The 24,286-nt window shown below is 41.3% G+C and overlaps 1 protein-coding gene across 4 annotated transcripts in view; it reads left to right on the plus strand.

The window, feature by feature from the left end:
• Htr4 (5-hydroxytryptamine receptor 4) overlaps positions 1 to 24,286 on the plus strand; it is a 204,860-nt gene that overhangs the window by 160,555 nt on the left and 20,019 nt on the right. For 3 of the 4 annotated variants that reach the window (XM_028890134.2, XM_028890133.2, XM_028890135.2), the window contains exon 7: positions 8,058 to 11,833. The exons of the other annotated variant lie outside the window; for it this stretch is intronic. In XM_028890134.2, coding sequence (XP_028745967.1) covers positions 8,058 to 8,148 — 91 coding nt within the window. In that variant the 3' untranslated portion in view covers positions 8,149 to 11,833. Of the gene's footprint in view, positions 1 to 8,057; positions 11,834 to 24,286 lie in introns of those variants that run through there. 4 annotated transcript variants of the gene reach the window in all.

Below are 24,286 nucleotides of genomic sequence, written 5' to 3' on the forward strand. Positions count from 1 at the left end.
GGTTCTTGAGAGGAGCATTATCATCCCATTCATTCAAGCACACACACACACACACACACACACACACACACACACACACACACACACAGAGACACATACACAAACACACACACACACACATGCACTCATACACACACACACACTCACACACAGAGATACATACACACCACAATATGTATGTAAGCTTATAAATGGATGTTCCCCTATACCTTTTTCAAGCATACTTAATGTTATTTATTTCTGTTTCTTCCCACTACCCTAATACTATCCTTACTCCCCGACTCCCCAGTTGGAGTCCCCCATTATCTCCCCCCCTTTAGTAAGATCAAAACAATAATCAACTGGCAACAAATGCTGATGAGAACGCAGGGAAAGGAGAGACCCCTCATTTACTGTTCTGTGTTTTACAAACTGGTACAGTCACCCTGGAAATAATGTGGAGAACTCTCAGGGAGCTAAAAGTGGATCTTCCATACCACCCAGTCAGGTCACCCCTTGCTGTCTACCCAGAGAATCAATATCATTCTGTGGAGATGCTTGCTCTGTCATGTTCATGGCCTTTCTACTCATAATAGGTAGGAAATGGAGGCAACCTAAATGTGGCACATACGAACAATGGAATTCTCTTCAGCCATAAAGAGAAATTAAATCATGAAATTGGAAGATAAATGGGCAGAACTGGAAAATATTAACACCGAGTGAGGTTCCCAGGCTCAGAAATTCAAACCCCCATGTTCTTTCTTATTTATGGATCCAAGCTCTGAATCTTTAGATTTGATTATATAACTGAAGTATACACAGAAGCAGGAAAATGGAAAGGAATCCTTGGTGTGTGTGTGTGGGGGGGGTGTCTTCTATAGATGTGGACAATTGGAGAGATTAAATGGGATTTTCATCATTGGTGCTTTTTGTATATTTTCTTAATTTTTTTCTTTCTTTCTTTCCTTTCCTTTTCTTTCTTTCTTCTTTTTTTTTTTTTCTTTTTTTTTTTTCTTTTTGCTTTCTCCTTTGCATGACTTGGTCACAAAGCCTTTTTGTCATCAAAACAATAAGTGTCCCCTTTCAGCTTTTCTTACAGGGATATTTTGTGTCTCATTTCATTGCTTCCATTATGATTAGTCTTAGAGTATCCCTGAGTGCCTCATACATTCAGGTCTGGTCACTGTGACTCGCTTGTATTTTCTCTCTATGACCCATAAGACTGTTTCTAAGCTGTCTCTCGGGTATTAATGGAAAACTTTAGCAATCACTTGTTCAAAGACCCTCGTACTCCTGTGTACGTAAGCCTGGTCTACAGAGTGAGATCCAGGACAGGCACCAAAACTACACAGAAAAACCCTGTCTCAAAATAAAAAACAGTTGTAAGCAATTTTTCAAGTGCAAGTTTCTTCTCTTCTCACCTAAATCCCACCCTCTACTGTGTGGGGGGTGGCTTGTGGGAAGCCTTGGACTCTGATGTTGCAGGTACATGATATAACCATCATAAGATAGTCTGGAGACCTTTGGGAGATATGGCTGAACTAGCATTACATTTCTCCTTTACCCTCTTCCCCTCCTCCTTCTCTTCTTCCTGCTCCTCCTCCTCCTCTTTTGTAAGGCATGAGTACTATGAGTCTGATTATTAACTGTTGATATCAAACTTCATCACAAAGCTCTTTCTGCCCACCACAAAATGACCCCTGTGTTTCCAGATGGAAAGAACTCTATTTTGGGGAGGAGACTGAAAGGCAGAATTGGGGAGAAATCTCAGTTTGTGGCATGGGATCCACTGCAAACTCCCTCTATTAGTTACTTTTCTGCTGCTGTAATAAAATGCCATGGCCAAGACAACTTACAGAAGGAAGGGTTGATGGATCCAGAGGGATAGATAAGACTCCATCACCACCATGGCAGGGAGCAGACAGGCAGGCATGATGCTGGACCAGCAGCTGAAAATTCACTTCTTGATTCCCCCCAGAAAGCAGAGAGAGCTAGCTAAAAATGGTGTCTCTTGAAACATCAAAGCCCATCCCCAGTGACATACTTCCTCAAGCAAGAACACACCTTCTAATCCTCCCCAAACAGCCACCAAGTGGAGAACAGTTATTCAAACATATGAGCTTATGGTGGCCATTGCGTTCAAACCACCACATTCCACTCCGTGGTCACCATAAGGTCATGATCACATCATAAGGCAAAATGCATTTAGTCCAACTTCAAGAGTCCCCATAGGCTTTCACAGTCTCAACACCATTTTAAAGTCTTTTCATTGTAACCCCCGGTAAAATCAAAAAGTGAATTACATACTTCTAACATACAATGGCATAGAATACACCTTTCCATTCCAAAAGGAGCGAAAGGGGCATAGTGAAGAAATGCTGAGCCAAAGACCAAAAACCATCAAGACAAGCATCGAAGGGCCGTGATGGCTCTATGTCCATAGCTTTCCTGCCTGCAAAACACATTGCTCTCCAGGGCTGTGTCCACTCCCTGTTCGTAGCTCTCCTTGCCAGATATCCCATGACTCTAGAACCTCTAATGTATTGGAGTCTCCAATGCAATCCAGGCTTCATTTTACAACTTTGTGAAATGCCTTTTAGGACCTCTTTCCCCATCAGGGTTGTCAGGTAGGCACTGCCCTGAGTCACCTTGATGGGCATCAATGGCTTTCCTTAACTACAGAGGGAAATTCCACAGCTCCTTTACTTGAGTATCCTTCATGACTCTAAAGCCAGATCCATGTGGATATCTGGCAGTTTTGGCTGCCCACTTGGGATGAACCCTAGCCAGAAGTAGAAAATTCCTTCACCCCTTTTCTTTCACAAGTTGGAGTTTAGCTGGGTGGGGTCTTTCCCTGAGGCCACACCTCCCTTTATTACATGGTAATTCGGATCTCCCCTTAGTTTCCTTATCTCTTTCAGCACAAGCCTTGACTCCAACATTAAATTTCCCGGTGTTCTTTTTCTCTTCCAACTGTGTGTTTTGTGTTCCTTTTCTCCCACTTGTTCTGTTCATTGCAGCTCTACGGAAGAGTGATTACCAATAACTATGCAACAGAGTCAGTACTGGGCTGTCTTGAAATATCCTTCACAACATAAATTAGTCCATTTCTTTTCACTTTAGGCTCAGGCAGATTCTTAGGACAAGGGCAAAAAAGAAGCCAAAATATCCTAGCAATGACCTCCACCCCAGTTGCTGTTAAAACCCCTACTTTCCTCTGAAACCTCTTGATCTGGACCTCCACAGTCCAGAAAGCTCTTAGCACTGTCTTCCAGGTTCCTATTCAGATGGCCCATTAAACCCTGCTTATGGCATTCAACTACTTTTCTAGTCCAAAGTTCCATAATCCTCCAAAATCCTCATAGTAATATCTGTCATAGCAGTAGCCCTCTCCCTTGTACCCATTTCTGTAGTAGCTACTTTTCTATTGCAGTGGTAAAAACACCATACCCAAGGTAGCTTATACAAGGAAAGGGTTTTTTTGTGTGTGGGGAGAGGATGACTTTCACCTCTAGTGGGATCAGGCTCCCTCACCATCATAGCAGGGAGCATGGTAACAGTCAGGAAAGCATGGCACTGGAGCAGCAGCTGAGAGCTCACATCCTGGCCCACAAAAAGGAAGCAGAGAAAGGTGACCTGAAATGGCATGCATCTTATAAAATCTCAAAGCATGTCCCCAGTGACATTCTTCCTCCAGCAAGTGTACACCCCCTAGTCCTCCACAAAGAGCCATCAACTGGAGAGCAAACATCCTAACACATGAGTATAGGGAATGTCTCATTCAAACCACCATGCCATCAATCAATCAATAATCAATCAATATCTACCTTGTATTTCATTTCCCTCTTCCTATTAAATGAAAATAGTATTCTGTATATTCCTTCCTTATAAATTCGTGCTGAAGATTAAATGTGGAGAAATGTGCCATTAACTTTAAAGTATTTCACAAGACTTATAAAGCAAAAACTTACATTTTCAAACTTACCTGCTAGATTGTTGGAGAAAAAGTAATTTTTTTTAAATGATGTTTGGTGTCAGGGATTGTGCAGAGCTCTGACAGTGTTTGTGATCAAGTTTGTGTTTGAGGAGAGTCAGTTATGGCCTCATTGCATTTTGAACCCTACCCCACACCGTTCTGCTTAGATACAGTTAACAGCTTCGGAGTGTGATTTCACAGCTACGAAATGAGGACTTTTCCATTCTTTAACACAAATGCAAAAATCACCCTCCCTGTGTTTCCAGCGAAACCTCTTCCCTCCATGTGGAATATAAAGTATCAGATACTAACAATAGGATATTAAAAGCCAAATTTGAAGCAATTACCCACACAGCTTTGCAGAACAGTCCCACACACAACTGCCACCCAATCAAAAGGCCTGTGTCTGTCACCCACCATCCCTGCTACTCACAGAATCAGAATGTCAGAACTACAAAGGATCGTATGGATTATTCTCATCCCACACACTTAACAAATGGGGGGGGGGGGTGAGGCACAGGAATAGGCCTGTGCATTTGGGTACACACTAATCCTGCAGTCCAACACCGTGTTAGAACTCCCTGTCTTCTGCTTTTTCCTGTTCTTACACTCTGCTGCTGCTCCTGCTGGGTAGAACAGTGACCTTGAGCCAGCAGCAAAGGGGTTCCTGGGACGGTAAAGCCATGCACACTCAGTGCCATCTTTTGCACCAAAGACCAGTCTCTTCTAGTATAGCGTGATCTTTCATAAATTTTTATCTTGAATCAAAACCTTCAGGCAAATCACACTAAAGTATTAACTGTTAATTGTGCTGGTATAATAACATAACCCGAGAGTATTCCAGGCTAATGATGTCATCATACCATGCTTTTATTATTCTAGAGTCCCCCTACTGCCTTTGCTATTGCTGGGAGGAGACGGTTGCATCTTCCATGGAGTTAGAGGCTTAGGCAATGGCATATGTGCAGTTCTTCCTTCTTTCTTTTCTCCATTCACACCTTTTTAAAAATCTTCATAGATACATCAATACATGAGATAAGTGAAGATACAGGGTAGTATGTAATGACGCAAGGGCGCTTGTTGAGTGATCTAAAGAAGTAATGGCATTCGAAAATTACAGGAGGAAGAATGGATAACCAAGAATGAACCTGAATCCAAAGTATGTTCAGAGAAAGTGGAAATCCCAGAAATACTTTCATCTCACTAGTTAGGGAAGAAATTCTGCATATTCTGCTACAATAAGAGTAGACTCTGACGGAAGAGAACATTAGGGGGCAAGTTGCTGTCTAGAATTACTGAAAAGCAAGTCTGTGTGCAAAATATACAAGATCTTCTGGGCCTGAAGCTTGGCTCCAAATGGCTCTTTTGCAGCATGGATGAAGCATGGAAGCTTATTATTGCTTATCAGTAAGCAATATTGATTCTTCAACAAAACCTAAAGCCAGACCTTAGAAATTGCAAACTTGTGGCTTAAAACAGGCTTTACTAGAATTCTATGACATTCATTATACAAATGACTGAAAGTAACCCATGCAAGATGAAATCATCATCTAACAGGACAGAATGATTGTTCGGTGAGACATTTAACAGATCCCCAGGCAAAGCCTTATAGGATAAGCCCATGCTTAAGCACATTGAGGCTTTTGTGTTTATAGCATGGTGTACTGTTATACTTTGTTCTGCCCTGCTGAGCTTTTTTTCCTTGACTGAAAACCAAAAAGGGAGATAACACTAAATATCTAGGTAGTGACCACAGGTTATCTATGTTCTTAGAGAACATTTGAAATATGGTTTAGTAGGTAGGTATCAAAAATCATTTGAAATGTTGAAATTTGTAAAGTATGAACTCAAGTGGCAAAATTGTTACCAAGCCCATAAGATAAAGTTTAACAGAGACAAATGTTCTATGTTTTGACTCAAATACATAATAATATATTATAATGTAATAACATAAAATTAATCAGAAGAGACAGATGATACTAACCTACAAGACATTAAAACCTTACACACATATACAGCAAACTCCAATACACTCAATTTCATAAAAAGCATTCTACTGTCAAGGTAAATTACCCCAACACAGCTATGGTGGGTGATTTCAATACCACACTTTCTCCAGATCATCTGGACAAAAATGAACAGAGAAGCATAAGAATTAATTGGGACACAAAACAAATCTCAACAAATATAGAAAAATTGAAGTAACACTATGTAACCTATATGAACACAATGCAATAAAGCTTGAAATTCAAAGAAAAAGAATCTCTAGAAATTGCATGAACTTGTGGAGATTAAACAACACACCACTGAATTATGAATGGGACAAAGAAATAATTAAGATGGATACATAAAAATTCCTGGAAATAAATGAAACTGAAATCAAAACACAGCAAAACATCTGGGACATATGAAAAGCAGCCCTAAAAGGGCAATATATAACTCCAAATACCCTCATTATAAAATCAGAAAGAGAACTGATGCAATTCAAGAATTTGGAAAACTAAGAACAAACCAAACCCAAATTATATAAATGAGAAGAAAAAAGTCTAAAAGCAGGACAGAAATTAATACAATATAAACAAACAGACCAATACAAGGAATGAACTAATCTAGGACCTGGTTCTCTGAAAAGATAAACAAAATTGATAATTAACCAAAAGAAAGAAGAGATGACCCAAATTAACAGAATTAGAGATAAACATTATAATAGATGCCAAAGAAATTTAGGACATTATCAGGTAATGCTTTAAAAATCTATACTCCACTAAATTAGAAAACTTAAAAGAAATGGATAAATATCTATACTTGCCCACCACAGAAGCTAGACCAAGAAGATAGCAACAACTTAAACAGAATCCTAACAAATAAGGAAATTAAAAACCAGGAATGCAAGATCTTACTTTAAAAAGCCCAGATCCTGATGGATTCACAGCAGAATTCTGCCAGACTTTCAGTAAAGAATTACAACTAATATTTCTCAAATTGAAAAACTAGAAACAAAGAAAATAACTTCAAAATGCTTTCTGTTATTACGATAACACCAAAATCTATAAGCCAATGTTCCTGGTTAACATGGATGGAAAAACTCAATAAAAGTATCTGCAAACCAAATACAGGCATATATCAAAAAGATTGTGCACCACAGTCAAGTTGGATTCATCCTGGAGATGCAGCTATGGTTCAACATACATAAATTTAAAAAAAAAAGGCAGTCCTATATACACGGACTTAAAGACAACAATCACTCAATCATCTCAATCTATGCACAAAAGAACTTTGACAAAAGTCTAACATGCCTTCATAATTAAAGTGCCAGAGAGGGTTGGATTGGACAAAATATACCTCAAGATAAGGAAATCTGTATATGGCAAACACATAGCCAACATGATCCTAATGGACAAAAACCCTCAAAGGTATCCCATTAAAGTCAGGAACAAGAAAGGGCTTCCACTGCCCCCACTCCTGTGCAACACAGCACTTGAAGCGCTAGCTAGAGCAATAAGAGAAGAGAAAAAAAGTAACAGGATAAGAACAAAAAACATATGCGTATGTATGTTGATAACAAACTCATTATTAGTCAATAGAACATTTGCATTGCTAGGGATGAGATCATTGTGAGAGCCTCCACATAATTAAAAAAACACTCTGTGTCATGTTTGCTGTGTATGAAGAGCTGGGCTTTCCTTTAAGAGAGGAGAGATCATCACAATATGTGTTTTGTTCATAGGATAATGCTCATTATGTAATACGATCTGGAAGATGTAACATACAATAATCTATTGGCCCGCAGGTGAGAAAACCTAGGATATCATCAAGGAAGCATAGGGATTTTGGGTGGGCCTGGAATGTACAGTAGACCTGCTGGGGAAGAAATTTGGGGAGGGTAAAAACTGGGCTAAACATTAGTGAACTACTTCTCAAGAGTTAAAGCTGTTCAGGAATAATGATTGGCTAGTTTACTGTTGAGGCCTCTTAGCTTAGAGGCTCAGGTACAACCCATCCGCATGGCTCATACAGGGCGCCTGCGCTGGGTGTGCTTCTTCACGGTTCCTTGACTCCGTTCCAGTCCTTCAGCCTTTCTAATCTTCTCCTCCTCCTCCAGGGATGCAGTGGAATGTGGTGGCCAGTGGGAGAGTCGGTGCCCCCTCACAGCGGCTTCTCCTTTGGTGGCTTCTCAGCCCAGTGATACTTAGGCCCTTGGGACAATGACCTAGAAGACAGCTGTGGCTCGAAAAGAGGCCAGTCCTAAGCGGCTGCTTATGAGCGTGGGGCTGCTCCCGGCACTCTTCTCCGAGGCCTTCCAACAGCATGCAGCAACACGCCTCGGACTTTTCCACCGGGATTCCAGCAGGTGGCGTTTGAGGGAGTCAGAGAGGGAAGGGCGTCCTTCTTCGTTTTTTTTTTTTTTTTTTTCATTTCTCAACATTTCCCCTTCCTGGAGTCTCCACTCTTGCTTAATGGTCTCTGAAGTTCGTGACCTAATCCCCTTGCTGTTCCCAGTCTGTCTCACAAGCATTCACTGTGTTCTATTTTCAGTTTCCAAATACGCCTTCTTTGAAGTGTCTTCTCACAGATCCTGTCAAAACACGTGCCTGTCTTGGTGATAGTTCCTGCTTGGTCACATCTACCGTAGCTGTGTTCAAACTCTCCACTATCCTTCCTTTGCCCTCTTTTGTGCTGGGCACTTGTACACTCTCTTTCTTGTGTCTAGGTGTTGGTATGTATCCTCTTGACCAACCCCATGTCAGTCACTGAGCTCTGCCTTCTTTTTTCTGTGTTCGGTGTCAATGTTCTGTTCAGGACAGGCTCGATTCATTTGCCACTGGAGACACAGACTAGAGATCTGTCCGTGGAAAATGGTCTCTTCATGAACCCTAGAGGGAAGTCAAAGACTGTTTTCTTCAGTACCAGGATCAGATCTGTCTCATCTGAGATATTTACTTTCCTGTCAGCTAGGAGAGAACACCTAAAGAGTCTTAGGTAGGGCTGGTGGCATTATGGGTGTCTATTAAGAAATGCTGGCATTTTTTCTATGAGCTGTGGTCAAAACCTCTGAATATGGCTTCGCTGCTTACAGTGGACAGAACTGACAGAAGTTCACCCTGTGGGGCCTTGTTCCCCTTGCTATCTTTAGATGGAGAAGTCCAGAGTCCAGGCATACTTAGGAATGAGAACAACAGTATCTGACTCCTGGTCAGAGGACGCAGATGCCAGCCCTGGCTCTGCTTCTAAAATGCTGTGAGACCATGAACAATTGCCTTTCCCTCCATGAAACTCACTTTCTACATTGCAAAATGAAGCTTGGAGTAGGGGGGCCTTTAAGATTTCTTTCCATTTCTTGGACAATAGGATGCTGCTATAGCCAGCCATCTGCTACCTCGAAAACTCATGGCCTGCCTACCTTTTGGGTTTGTTTCAAAGGAACTGCCCTTCTGATTTGAGCCTTCTAGACTTCTGACTCGGTCAGCTATGCTCTTACAGTTAACCCGGTGTCTTTCATTCAAAGCAGAGTCCGTGGTTCGTCCCAAATACCCCAGAGCAAAGGTCTCAGTGAGGGAAGGGCACCTTCCCAGAGCCGGGTGATGTTTTAGCTTTCATCTTGGCTGTAGTTTGATTCCACCTCAGGACTATTAACTGCACTCTTCTTTTGAGTTGTTCATGAAGTACCATTCCTGTCTGTATTGCCTTTAGTTCTGAAATTGAACTTGGCAGAAAAGAGACTTTGAAATGAGGGAGAGAAGATTGCCAAAAAAAATAAAAAATAAAAAAATTCAAATACCAAAAAGAATTATCTGTTACATGAAGACTTAGTTTTCTTGAGCACAAGTCATGCCTTAGCAAAAGGAAGTAGACCCTGAGAGAGAACCCCTAAATGCTACTGAGAAAAAAAAAATGCTCCATGCTAAGAAATATCGAGTGCTGAGATGGTTCATGCCAAGACTGATCCAGTGGAGCAGTTCCAAATGGAGGCATCTTCTTGTCAATCATGAAGAGAGTGGAAGCTTTGACTTGCACGCTGACTCTGTAGCTGGATCAGTCTGCCTTGAATTTGTAAGCCCTTACTCCCTGGCTATCACTAGGCTCAGCATTCATTTGGAGGCAAGCATCATTTTGAGGTTGATTGGTTTCTCATACAAAGGATGAGATGCAGCCAACCTGTCTTGGATGGCCATCTACCCACCCCTTCCATGGTCATGGTGGTAAGAAAGTGTCGCACACACCGAGTCAATGACTGACATTCTGAGTGGATGGAACTGAAAGCTGGATGATTTGGGCCTCAGAATATCTTCTGCTTACTTCATAACAGTTGATTTGGAGACAAATGATACTTATGGAAACATTCTGTAAAAACCATAAAATGGCAGCGTGCTTGTTATTATTATGGGTATTTTGAATTACTGTAGATGTGCTTGAGCTCTCAGGAGCTAAGCCTTTTTTCCACTAAGAAATGAGATCAGTTTAGAATGAGCTTTCAGTGTTGGAAACAAAACCCAAGAGCAGCCTTTGGGTGCCAACACACCCTAATCTACCCCTCCTCATTCAGTCACTCCAGGTTGCTCAGCACACTCTATTTAAAGGGACTTCTTTGTTCTCAAAGACGTGAATAGAGAAAAAGACTATGGGCAAATTTTGATAAGAATGGCTCTAATTCTATATGTAACGTCATAGTCTCATGAGCTAAGCTCATATACCTGTTTTTCATGTAAAAATATCTGGAGAAAAAAGCTCCCTGTCCATAAAATTAATTCCCACCTTATAAATTATATATACATACATACATGTATATATGTAATTTATGCATTAAAAAATTAAATGTGGTCTGATCTATGAATGACCAGCTGACAAGAATGTTACATAAAGGGTCACTAAGTTACTGAACCAGAATAAACTTTCACATTTCCTGAAATAATGATAGTTTATGTAAGCAGCTGTTGATTACAGCATACTTCCATTTTATTTGATATCTTAATTTTGTTTACATTTTTTCCAAGTATTGTTACATATGGGGCCACATGTACAGTTTATAACTGCACTGAGGACCCTAGTGTAATGAATACAGTACATACATGTGTGCCTGTTGTAGAGAACATGAAGCTTAAATCTCACAATTTTAGAGGGTATCAAGTTCTGACAGTGGTGTTATCTTAGGTTTCATGAGCTTGTTGATTACATCTGTGGTTTATTTGAAGCTAATATTTTTAAGGTATTAAGAGCCCTGATTATAACCTTGTTTCCATGAGAAGCTTCTTTGGTTTTATGCTAGATTACTTTTTATGCAGTTTCCAAGAATATGTTCTTGGAAAAGGCAGGGACCTGCCCAGGTTTTTTAAAATTGATTAATTATATTTATTGACAAAATATTGACGTATTACACATGTTTATATGATTTCATCTGTACATGTTTAAATAAAATATACATTAAAGTAAATCTTAAGTCCCAAAATAAATAAGTGAGTTTTGATTATGCAATAAAATGCCAAAGTCAACCCGTGTGTGTCAGTAACTGTGGAGCATCTGTTTAACCCTCAGCCAGGGCATTCCCTAGAAGCTACAGTCAAATGGATCTGGAAATTTACTGTCTTCAATATCAGTTCTTCTTAAAATAAATCCCAAAGCCTGGGCTCTTAAGTAATGTGAATCTACCTGCCTGCCTGCCATCTTTATTAAGCCCTCAAGCACTGGGATAGATCTCTCTGACATGGTTGGTCATCCTGTGGCCATAGTGTGGGGATACAGCTCATACACACTAAAGATATAAACTATAGGGAGTCTTTCACAGCAGTGTGATCAGGACATATGCTCACATCCTGGATTGAAATTATTAAGCATGTGCCTCCTTGCTTAGAGCATTTTTTTAATATAAAAAATCACCTTGGGGCCTTTCCAAATCCCTTCAGGACAGATTATATGTTTAAAAAAAATCTCAGTCCCATCTTTTTGGAGTGTGCGACATTGGAAAGAATCCCACAAATGAGGGCAGACTAAAAAGTGACAAGTTTCAACTCTTGGGACTTTCACCTTCTGACTTAGAATGTTGGGAATGGGACAATAATCAGGTTTTCAAGTCAGAATCCTTTTATACAAAAGTTTTCAGAGTCCCATTGCATAAAAGATTCAAGGAGTTTGGTAATTCTGAAATTCCCATATCTGTTCATTTCAACCCACACACTAGAAGGACACTTCTTGGGAGCTAAAGCCTAAACAACAGGGCTTGGTGGTCTGGGGCGGTGCCCATTTTCCAGTCATTCTTGGGTGTTTTCTAAAACAGCATCTGTAGAACTGATGCAAGCCGATTTTCTAGCTGTCAACCCTTGAAGGAGATGAGCATAAAACTTCACAAAACCTCTCCCTGCATACTCTACCACCGGGAACTTTCTGGAATGAAAACTTAAGCCAGTACCACATATGGAGTATCTGCTACATTCAGGTGAAGTGCTAGGCCCTAGAAATATCCTGCAGGAGGAACTGACTTGGCTGTTTCCATCCAACAGCACTACAGGGATCAAAGAAACGGTTTTTGAGCACACCGTGTATCGGGTCTGTCTCCAGAGGCCTGCCAATGAGTGTTGACAAGCTCACTGCTCTGTAAAGTAGAAAACAAGCATGAAGACACATGTATGTGAATTAGACAGGCTTAGATATTGGTGTGTCCTGGAAAGAGCATAAATAAAAGGCATAGTCTACAAGGGATGATGTGCCACCATTGCCTGGCTCCTTGGGGAAGGTTTAGAGGAGCAGAGAGTTCTGTGATCAGAGACCAGGGATGGGTGGACATAGTGTGTTGGACAAATGGAACAGCGGCTACCAATTCCCTGGGGCTGGAGTGAGCACGACATGGGTGGCTGGAGTTCAAGGAGAATGGGACTGTTGCAGAAGGTGCGCTCAGAGAAATATGTAAAATCTGACGCTAATTCAGACACTTACACTGTGGCTCTTCATTGACTTTAAGTTAGTGGCTTCCAAGTAGGATCCTACTCAAGAGAAAAAAGTTCATAACCAACCAGAAAGAGGTTTCCTACTAGGACAATTCATGTTTTCAGAAATAAGAGAAATCCATCAAATGTGTAATCAGTACATATTTTTCACAGCACCTCCTTGCATACATCCTGATTGACACTGTCCTTCCACAATTTGGTGTTACCTTTTATTTAGACTGGGACATCAGACCCTACATTCAAGGCTGTGCTGCCAACACCCCATCAGAACCCTTCAAGGATTCCTCACTGCACACAGGCCTAGGTCTCCTACTGTTTTCCTGACCCTAGCATTTATGATTTCACTTATAGTTACTCCTTTTTATCCTGGCGATGCTCTGGGTTACACACTTCTTCCTTCAAGTTCTGCAATCAAGCTCTAGGCACCCTTTCCCTCGGGCGTTTTTCCATATCCATCTCTCACGTGCTATGTCTCAGATCCCACCTTCTACTTCAAATCTTTTCCAGCATTCAAGACAGCATTTTTTTTTTTTTACCCTTTCCATTCAATCTCCAACACTTTATGTATTCTCTTGTGGAATTTTATATGCTTTTCTGTGTGCTTATTAATGATTCCATTTCTGGGATCCCCTAGTAGCTGTGTTTCTAGAGCACAGAGCAGGTTCTTGTAAACTGAAGCTACTCAGTAACTGAACTAAACCCGCATGGTTAGAAGAATTCGGAACCATTCACTGTGGTATCTGCACAGCACCATCCTGCTCCATTCCTTCAGCCCTAACTAAACTTCAATGTAGCTCTCACTGTTAATCCTCCACCCGCCGCAAAAGCTACAGCCTCCCGATAAAAGGAATTTTACTTTCTGTGACAGTAAAATCAAGATGTTTATCAGATTTCTTGCAAGTAGCCGAAGGATTAGCATTTTAAAATACCATGACTTCTCTGGTCTGCCACAGCCTTCTTTCTTTGGGGTTCAAGTCTGTCTATTGAAAAGGAACTTAATCTTGAAGTTTTGTACTTTTACGAAGCAGTAATGAATCAGACTGAACTTAGGTGAGTTACTTGACCTTACTTGGCCTGGGGGACATCGGACAACACTTTACAGACAGCAGCATTTACTGACACAACATGGCGTGAAGAAAGAATTGGCTATAATGGTAGGATACAGGATGAACACAGTGAATTACTCAGGTGAGGATATAATTGAACATGTTCAGATGGTGTCAGTTTCTAGATTCCTGCCTAGAATCCCTAGTAAATTGCTATTACAACTGGACACATGTAGCCCTGTTCTGCCTTGAGTTTTACCATCTACAAATTAAGAGACATTCTTTAAAAGCCTGAACTTCAGTATTATTTGGACTTGGGTTGAGCTCCAGACTCTGCCACATACTGAATGTGGGCTTGTAGGCAAATTCTTTAATGCTCACAGCTCCAGTTTCTTCTTTGAAGCAAAAGCAATAGGGAGGCTGACAGCATGTCCTCACAATGTTGTTATGAGGATTCAGGGACTAAACAGACCAGTCTCTGGCATACTGAGATGTAGCAGATTACTATGTCCCTTGCAGCTTGGGTCCCGGTACCCTGAATAGGGATGGCAAAAGAAGGAAGAAAATACAGGCAGACAGACACCCAAGAAAGCTGGTATCAGGTAGGTGTGTACTCACTCTGTTGAAGTGGCACCTACCTCTGCTGGCTACCAGGAAGCTTGGTGTGTTTATTGGGTACCCACAACAGGTGGGGTTGGCTAGTTTCCATAGGAGTACTCTGGAGGTGAGCAGTCTCGGGCTGTAAACACTAGGCAGGAGGAAGTTGAAGCTGCTAGTTTTTGTACACCAGTCACTCACTTGCATTTGGATCCCCAAGGAAGGATTTGCTATCCCACTTGGCTCATATGGGGAATTGCCTTGCCAATTTCCCATGGTTCAAGGTCTTGGTCTTAGCCATGGCTGTGTCCATATGAACAATACACATACACTTAGGATGTCACTCACTCGGGACTTCCTCCACTCCCTACAGCTGTTACAATTAGTTTGGATTCCAGATGTTTAAAATTCAGAAACAGCATGTAGAATCATATGGAACTAGTACTGAGAAACCGTGAGCTGGGACACAGCTGCTGGGTTTTGTTTTGTTTTGTTTTTTTCTTTTCTATGCTGGGTGTGTAACAGGACAGAGGACGAGGGTGGTATTTAGCAAAACATGGAGATAGAAAGGATTCAACTGTGGAGTCAGAAAAGAAATGTACACATAGCAGATGTGGATGAAAAATGGAGTACAGCTGTCATTAGTGTCTCGTTATAGATCTGAAACTGAATACAATGTTCTCCAGTTGCTGTATCTCAAAACCAGCACTCATTATGTCCTCTTTGAAAAGAGTAAATGGATGTAACTTAAACGAGCATCTATGATATGTCATATTGCCTAGCTCTATTACACATCTCATGAAAATCAGTTCTCAAAAGGTTTAAGTGAATTGAACCCCAGTAATAGGCTTTCTGTAGATCAATAGTAGGTTTCTTTGCCCACACAGTATGCCAGATCAAACTGAACTAAAGAAGAAAAAAAAAAAAAAGGTTTATTTTGATTGAGCAAAGCAACTCCCGGGTGAGATCCCCAGCTCCTAGAGATCAATGTGAGAGAAGAGGCAGGAGAAATCACATGCCCAAACTAAAGCAGGGGATCTTAAATATCCTGTAGGTAAGGGGTGATCCATTAGCTTACGTCCTCCATAAGCTGAGTTTGTGCGCAAGTCTGGTACACTTTTAGGTGGGGTCTTAGGCCCCTGGCAACTTCAGGGATGGAGCCACCTGCAGCCACCAAGAATGTAAAACTGGGGTTTTAGTGTCTTTTCTTTGTTGGGGATTTTCTGAGAGGGTGGGGCTTTCCAGATCAAGCAGGAGTGAGCTGGAGATTTCCAGCGGAACACCCAGCCTCCCAGTTTGGGTGCCTTTGGACAAGTTAATTTCTTTGTGCTTCAGTTCATTTCACTGACAAAAACAGAACTGTTAACACTGGTTAATTCATGAGGTTTTTTTTTTTTTTTTTTTTTCGACAGGTTTTCTGTTGTTTGCCTTTCTGAATCATTGTAGCACTGGCTTGAATACAGAGATCCGCTGCTCTGCCTCCGAGTCTGGATTAAAGGCGTGCGCACACGGGCAATTCATGAGGTTTTATCATTTAAATAAGATGATGTGTTTCACAACTATTAGGACAATACCAGACAGGTAATTGGTAGTTTCTATTCTCATTATTCTTTTATATAATACCCATTTTATAGATTAAAAAAATGAGGACTAATGAGGCTGCCTTCTTCAGAGGCTAGGGAAATGGCACAGTCAGTAAAGTGTTCACCTTGTAATAATGAAGACTTGAATTCAATACCTAGAACCTACGTTTAAAAAAATCACATTTAATTTTAAAAAGCAAGGCATGGAGGCATTGCTGAAGTGGCCAAGACAGTCAGGTTCCTGGGGTTCACTGGTCAGTGAGCTTAGCCTACCTGACAAATTCCAAGCCAGTAAGAAGCTCTGTCTCCAAAATAAAAGATGCATAGAAGGCTTCCGAGCATTGTCCTTTGACATTAATAAACACACACACACACCCAGAGAGAGAGAGAGAGAGAGAGAGAGAGAGAGAGAGAGAGAGAGAGAGAAATATAAAAGGAAGCTCTGGAGAGACGCTTTAGGGAGAGGTGCTTGCTACCAAGCCTGGTGATCTGAATTCAGTTCCTGGAGCCCACACTGTGGAAGGAGAACAGGCTCTTCAAGTTGTCCTCCTCCCACTGGGACTCCATGTTGCCGGCCCGCTGCCATCTATCTAAAGTAAATAAAATGTAATAAAATAAAGGTAAGGGTGTTAGGCTAGGTGGTGATGGCACACACATTTAATCCCAGCACTAGGGAGGCAGAGGCAGACAGATCTCTGTGAGTTTGAGGCCAGCCTGGTCTGCAGAGTGAGTTTCAGGACAGCCAAGGCAAACAAACCCTGTCTTGAAAAACTAAAAAAAAAAAAAAAAAAAACAAAAAAAAAAAAAAAAAAAAAAAGAAAAAACAATGGGGGGTATTGAATTTAAAATTTAAAAGTAAAGAAGGTTAAGTTTGTGACCCACTGTCAACAAATAACAAGCAGGACCAGGAAAAGCCTGGTTGGGCCTGTCTTAAGAATCTTTTTTTTTTTTTAATCTGTTTCACAGGTTATCAATAGATGGAATAAAATCAAATGCTGAAGAAACATTCCTTCCCAAATTAGAAGACCCTCTATAGTATATGTGAATATACTAAATACCTTGGGTGAACAGTCATTTAAATTGGCCTAGACGCTTAAATAGAAGGGCAGATATGATCTGTACTTTCTCAAAACTTGGCTAAAAGCAAACAATTTCATTTTGGTTCAGTCTCTCTCAGTGATTATGCCATGTCATTCCATTTTCATTTCAGTTCCCTGAATTTCATGGCCAGCATTGGTTTATGGTCTTCTTGTCAACAGGGTCCAAATGGGGGCCCATATGCCAGTGCTTAATGATCAAATTCTTGGCCAGAACACAGGCCCTCCCTCTTCACCCACATTCTTTCTCCAGAGCCTTACAGCAATCTCTCCCATCACCCTCTGGCATTTATTTGCCAGTGGGCTGAGGACTGAGTCATCACTTGCTCAGGTTTTGTGAAAGGGAATTTGAGCCAAGGTTTCATAATGTCAAGTGAAAAGCTCCTGGTTGAGTGAGCTAAGGCACCATTTCTAGAAACTCCTATCCGAACCAGCTGGAAAAAGTAGGTCGAAGAGGTGTAAGTCAATGTCAGTAGCCAGGAACTATCAGCCTTACCAAGGTCACCCTTTTCCTTGCCTGCCCTTGCCTGAACATGGAGCCTCTGGTAACAGTAAGCTGAAAAAACTTGAAAAGGGTCAAACTCATCCTAGAATTCTGTTATGTCTTGTGGCTTCCCTCTTGGTAGAGAATAGTCTATTAACTTTCCAACACCCTGACATTTTATTGCTATTCATGTATTGCTATCGAGGCTGATGTTTTCACTGTGGTAGAATGAATGATAGAAAAACATGGATTCTGATTTCACCTTGTATTCTGCCATTTAGAAGCTGGATAAACCTTGACAAGCTATGTACCACTTCTCAGAGCTCACTCCCCATGACTTCATACTATGACAACTTCCTCTACCATCTACAGCTCTCTTCTGCCTACATCTGCACATGCCATGTACACTGCTTTTTAAACCGCCCATTCATACATAACAACAAAAAGAACAAAAACAGAGTAGTATCCCACTCTAATATTTTCCATTTTCAACAATGTTGTGTCAAAGTTTCTAAGCTTCTAAGTGATACTCAATAGCTCATCGATAAGTTGTCTATATCGACAGCACAGAACCCAGGGCACAGTAGGATAAATAAAGCTGTACCAATTCCCACTTCCTTTCCCAGCTCTCTGGGCCTTCTGTGACTTCCTTCTGCTCTGTTGAAGCCCACTGACCACACCTTCTTCCTTCTCCCACTACTTTCCATTAACACTATGACCTATTTCATGGACTGCCTCATCCGTGAGAGCTAATCCAGGCTATTCTGATCTCTTTAATACATTTCCACATGACCTAGTTCTCTGCGGACATCAACCATGATCTTCCTGGATACTTATACCTTCATACCATACTGAAGAGAAGTGTCCAAATTATCTGTCTATTTCAACATGAACCATTCACTACCAATAATAGTATGAGGTAAAAGTGTCTGTCAAGTGAGGACAAGAGATAATGGAAATGGAACACTGTCATTAACCACTTCAAGAATGTAAGGGATAATTGTGCTTATATCCATGTAAACAAACTTTTTATTTAATATCCACTGTGTGGTGGGCATTAGATTAGATACTAATGATGCAAAATAATAGTATCCATTGTGGCAGTGTGTGTGCCCGATTGTGGAGCTATACATCAATGGGACAGACTCTTCATTGATGCCTTCTGTGTCTGCCTTCCCCAGGGGAGCCCCTAACTGGTAATTGCAGCCAATGGCAATCTTTCTTGTAGATGAACATGCTGTTAGCCAGCCAGGCCATCCGGGACCTGGTGAGTGACTGTGAGACTCTATGTGGGTGCCCTGGGGGTTAACAAAAACATCACACCTACCAGGACCTCTGGGAACCCGAGAACTCACTAACTACTACACCCTGTGACTCCCACCTCTGCCTTTTCTAGGCAGATGTAAACTACACAGAATCAACTTTACAATAGAGCCTACAATTAAATTACAGTAAAACCTTTTGAGGGACTCATGGAAAATATGGACCTTTTCTTTAAAATTCTGGGTATGTGCACAAAATTTTTAATATATTTTTGAGAATTTAATTTATAAAACAAAATCCCAAAGTAAACAAAACTTAAAAGATTCATGCCTTAATGTGAGATTGAATAACATTCATTTGTGATAAAATCATAAATCTTTCCTATTCCTGTGTCTTCCAGTTTGTGACATTGATTTCAAAGTCATACTACATATTCCTGGTGCCATTTCTGTCAACAGAATGATGCATTTCAGGAACAATATTTCTTAACATAAAATTTTCTTTTCCTCAAGATATCTTCATGGAAACTATCCCATTATTTGCAACCAAGTATATATGATCTCAGTTAGGAAATATTGGGGAAGTATTATTACTTTAGTTCACACTCAAACATTAAATCAAAAATCAATTATCTCAGCTGGGCATATGGTGCACACTTTTGATCCCAGTACTTAGGAGGCACAGCAGGCAGATTTCTGTGAATTTGATACCAACACTTGGTCTACATGGTGATTTCCAGGTCATCCAGGGGCTACTTAGTGAGGCCCTGTCTCGAAGTAAATAATCAATTATTTCACCTAACAGAAATATGTTTATCATATGACTCCAATATCAAGCATCATAGCCATCATCAGGAATACTAACCCAGCCTTCTGTTTTCTTTATGAGCCAATTTCAGGGATTAAAAAGCATACTTAATTTGGAAATTGACTGGGGAAAGAACAGGATTTGCTCTCAATGATGAGCTTACATTTTAGCATATGCTACAGGTGTTGCTACATTTTCTAAAATCAGGTAAATTGGATTAAAATCTTGATTTCAGCACTTACTAAATGATCTTAGGCAAGTAACTTGAGTCCTTGCTCTTTAGTCTCCTTATCTATAAAACTGAAATATTATATATATATATGTGTGTGTGTGTGTGTGTGTGTGTGTGTGTGTGTGTGTATTATTTCTAGAGTGTATATATGATATATATAGTAGTTGATAAACTAAGTTAGCCTTTTTGATCACAACCCTGAGCTAAAAATGGTTGTGTGTAGCTAGAGTTTTCCTGCCTTGCCCACAGTCAGGACAAATCTCTGTCACTCACCAGCCACAGCTGCTCAGACCAACAAGTAAAACAGAGACTTATATTGCTTACAAACTGTATGGCATGCAGGCTTCTTGCTAACTGTTCTTATAGCTTAAATTAATCCATTTCATAAATCTATACTTGCACGTGGCTGGTGCTTACGCATCTTCACATGCTGCTGTCATGGTGCGGCTGCAGTGTCTCTCCGCCTCAGCCTTCTGCTTCCCAGCATTCTCCTCTCTCCTTGCCCCACCTACTTCCTGCCTGGCCACTAGCCAACCAGTGTTTTTTATTGACCAATCAGAGCAATTGACATATAGACTGTCCACAGCAGTTGTTTGCCAAAAACAAAAAACAAAAAAAACCAAAGAGGATAATGACAGAATTAAACCAAATTTGAAAATAAATGCAAAAGGCTACTAGATACAGATGCCCAGCCTTATTGGAAAGCTTTGCTGATGCTAGAGAGTTTGGCAAACTCTGTCCTAGGATAGAATGCCTGTGTATAGGTCCATGTGGCTTCCTCCAGTGATCTTGAGTAATTATTTAAGTTAGATATCAGTTTTTTCATGTGCCAAGTAGATAGTTATATATATATAATAGAAGCCTGGAACTTGGTGTATGAGAAGCATTTATGAAATGCAAGGGTGCCCTTTATTGTAACCCTTGCTATGTAGCTCTAAATGGTCTGGCACTCAGTATATGACCCAGGCTGGTCTTGATCTCAGGGCAATCCTCCTGCTTTAGTCTTCCAAGTGCCAAGATTATAGGCATGCATTACTATGTCCTGTTAGCTCTTCTCTTCATCATCATCATCATCACATCATCACTTTCTTCTTCTTCAAAAGGAATTTGAATTAAATGATATTGTGCATACCTCACATCAAATACTTGGTATGGTACCCTGGCATGGCATTTCACCAACAACTATCATTTATCTTTCATTCTGTCACCACCATCAATGACACTATCATAGTTTTCAGAACTTCCACACACCCCATCTCATTAGAAAGGCACAGCAGTCCGATGGCTGGTGTCATGATCTCAGTCCAAGGAATAAGAGATTGACACTTAAGAGTAGTAGAGGTAGATGCCAAAGCTCAAAGAGGCAGAATACGGGCTCACAGCAGGACTTTTGCATTCTGTATTAGGAAGTCCTTTCCCAAGCTGCACTGCTGCTTCATCAACATGTCTGATGGTCTGTCTATTGATAGTTTTCTTCCAACATTATCTGTTGAATCCTAGAAGCTTGATGAGGTAGACAAACACGAGCATCCTCCTTGGCAGGGCGCTACACACCCAGGAAGCTTGGATAATTGCATTCCAGTCATTTGGCCTGGGGACTGCATTTGTAACTAGCTAACTGCTGATGGCCAAGCCTGGTGAAAAAAAACCCTGATCACACAAACACCAGCGTTGGATAGAGGCTCATTGTTTATGCTGCTGTGAGTGGTCCGTTAACAATAGCCAACAGCTTTCTAATGGTTCCTGCCCAGCAAAGAATGGGCTTCACAACCTGCCAGGTCCCAACCCACCACCAGGAACAAGCAGAGGTTCCTGGAGCATTCAGTGAGGAGCCAGAAAGTATTTGACAGCATAGCTGCTGCAGTAGATCAGAAGGGTTTGTTGTTGTTGTTGTTGTTGTTGTTGTTGTTGTTGTTGTTTTGTTTTGTTTTCCTAATTTGGCTTGGACCAAAGACAGTGACAGACTTTGAAGCACTCTCAGACTGGTGCTTAAACAAAACAATTAAGAACAAGTGATAGAGCAATGGCGTGAGTTGATGATTATAAAAGTGGGAGGCGTTTTAAAGATAGCATAAGGTTTATGAGAGAGGAAGACCATTGGAGCCAGACTGAGGCCAAAGAACAAAGCTTTATTGAAGTACTCACTGTCAGGCTGTCTCCGAGAGCAGGGAGGGCCGCCCCTCCAGAAGGGAGTGTGAGATTCTGTAGGATGGTGTACGTCGGACGGAAGAGCGGTGGGAGAGGGAATGGCCGTGAACGAAGGAACTGTCATAGCAGAGTGTTCCCAGAGGACCTCTGGTTGTTAAGATAACAGGATGTGGTGGTCATGCTGCTCTCGCTGAGATAAAGGTCGGATTCCTGCCATGCGTGGAACATGTGCTTTCCATTTCCACAAAGGGGTAGGTTCTCACATGGGTTGTCCATCTTGATGGCTTATGTGGCTCTGTCACGGCCAGGGACTTGGGCCAGCCTAACATCCCAACCTTTTATTGATGATGGAAGGTTGCCTCTTCTAGCTACTTCCTGCTGGATAGGGGAACTGAATACAGGGGCAGAAAGGCAGGGAATGGTCAGTTCAAGTCATACAGTGGCCTATGCTTCAGGAGAGCCTTGGGACAGATATGAGAAGGAGATGGACAAACTAGGAGGAGTTGGTTAGAAGTATGGCCAGTGATTTGTTTACCTGGTTTTGAATGCATTTGAGGAGGCATGGGGCTAGGAGAAGAAGGAGGAGGATCTAAATAAGGGTCTCAGAAGAGGCAGGAATCATGGCCAGATGCTACCAAGCTACTGAAGACATTCCATGGTCCAGAAAGCTATGAGTCTCCATTGAGCTGGCTTTGGTTTGGAGTGTTTTAGTTTCTACTTCTACCTGACCTGATTGGTTGATATAACAGCAGCATTCTTCATTGAGGAAGAGACAGGATTCTCCCTTTTCTGCTGTCGGGAGGTCAAAGGCTCACTGATTTTTGAAGGCTATCTTAAGCCAGAGAAGAGAGCTGTTCCTGTAACATTCAGAGGCCCTAGCTGAGTTCTTGGTTGCTGTTATTAGTTCCACCAAGAGCTGGTCACAGAGAATTCCAGGTGATGCTCACCACCACAGGGAGGCAAACAGCCCTCTTTGAGGGTGTTAAAGAGTTCAGGAGCAGGAAGAATTCCCACACAGTGTAATAGGTTAGTCTGGGGATAACAGTTACTGGGATGCATGGACCCTTTGTGCTTGCGACTACACAGGAGAGTGAGCTGGATCCAAATGAGAAGCACTATTTGGGAGGGAATGATGGTTAAAGAAAGTGAGGTTTTTATATAAATGGAGCCAGCATTTGCTAATGTCATGGTGCCAACAGTCTATTCATTTTATTGGAGAGAGAGAAAGAGAGAGACAGAGAGACAGAGAGAGAGACAGAGACAGAGAAAGACAGAGACAGAGACAGAGAGACAGACAGACAGAGACAGAGAGACAGAGACAGGCAGAGAGAAAGAGATCAGAAACAGGGTGAGGGGAATATGGAGCAGGAGGAATTGAAAGTGCCACTGTTGACCAGCAAGGCCCTCTAGGGCTTTAGTGTCCCATCTCTTAACTGATTAGTTTGATTATCCCATTCCCCAACTACAAGCCCTTTTATTAGCCTTCCTCGGTGCTCCAATATTCTATCTGGACCCTTAATCTTCCTTTTAACCTCAGGATCTGCTCTCATTACAACATATGTGATCAACTTACAGTTTTCACCATGGATCTTCTTCCTTTACTACCTGGAGACAGCCAGCTCCTGCATCAATGAGGTGGCTGAGCCAATCATTAAAATTACCCATATGAATCTTTAGAAGCATATCCTATGTAAAGGACAAAATAGATGAAATATATTCTGTGGGGATTGACTGTGCAAGGCTAAGCAACCAGATCTACTACAGAAGAATGTGATGAATTTTGCTTAGAAATGGCTCTGAGACTTGTACTCCAACATTTGTCTGGAGGACATGGAGTTCTCAGTGTGAGAAAGAAGATGATGGTCTCTCTCTATCAAAGAAGAAACCAATGCAAGTAGCTAAACCCAGTGGCCAAGTTAGTCTTCTCTTCTGAGGCAAGCCAATGTAAAGTGTTAATATTTGTGAACAAGACACTTTTTTATGTTTCTGTGAGTTCCTCCTAAAAGGGTGTGACATTTGAAGTACTGTGAGCTGGTAGTCTAGTACTCCAGGTCTTCATCTGACTTCCTCCCTCTAACCGACCTACTCTGTAAACTTTGGCTTTCTGGCATTGAGTCTTCCTCACACCTGCTGCCAAA

This window comes from Peromyscus leucopus, chromosome 19 (assembly GCF_004664715.2).
Source record: "Peromyscus leucopus breed LL Stock chromosome 19, UCI_PerLeu_2.1, whole genome shotgun sequence".
Taxonomy (NCBI): Eukaryota; Metazoa; Chordata; class Mammalia; order Rodentia; family Cricetidae; genus Peromyscus; species Peromyscus leucopus.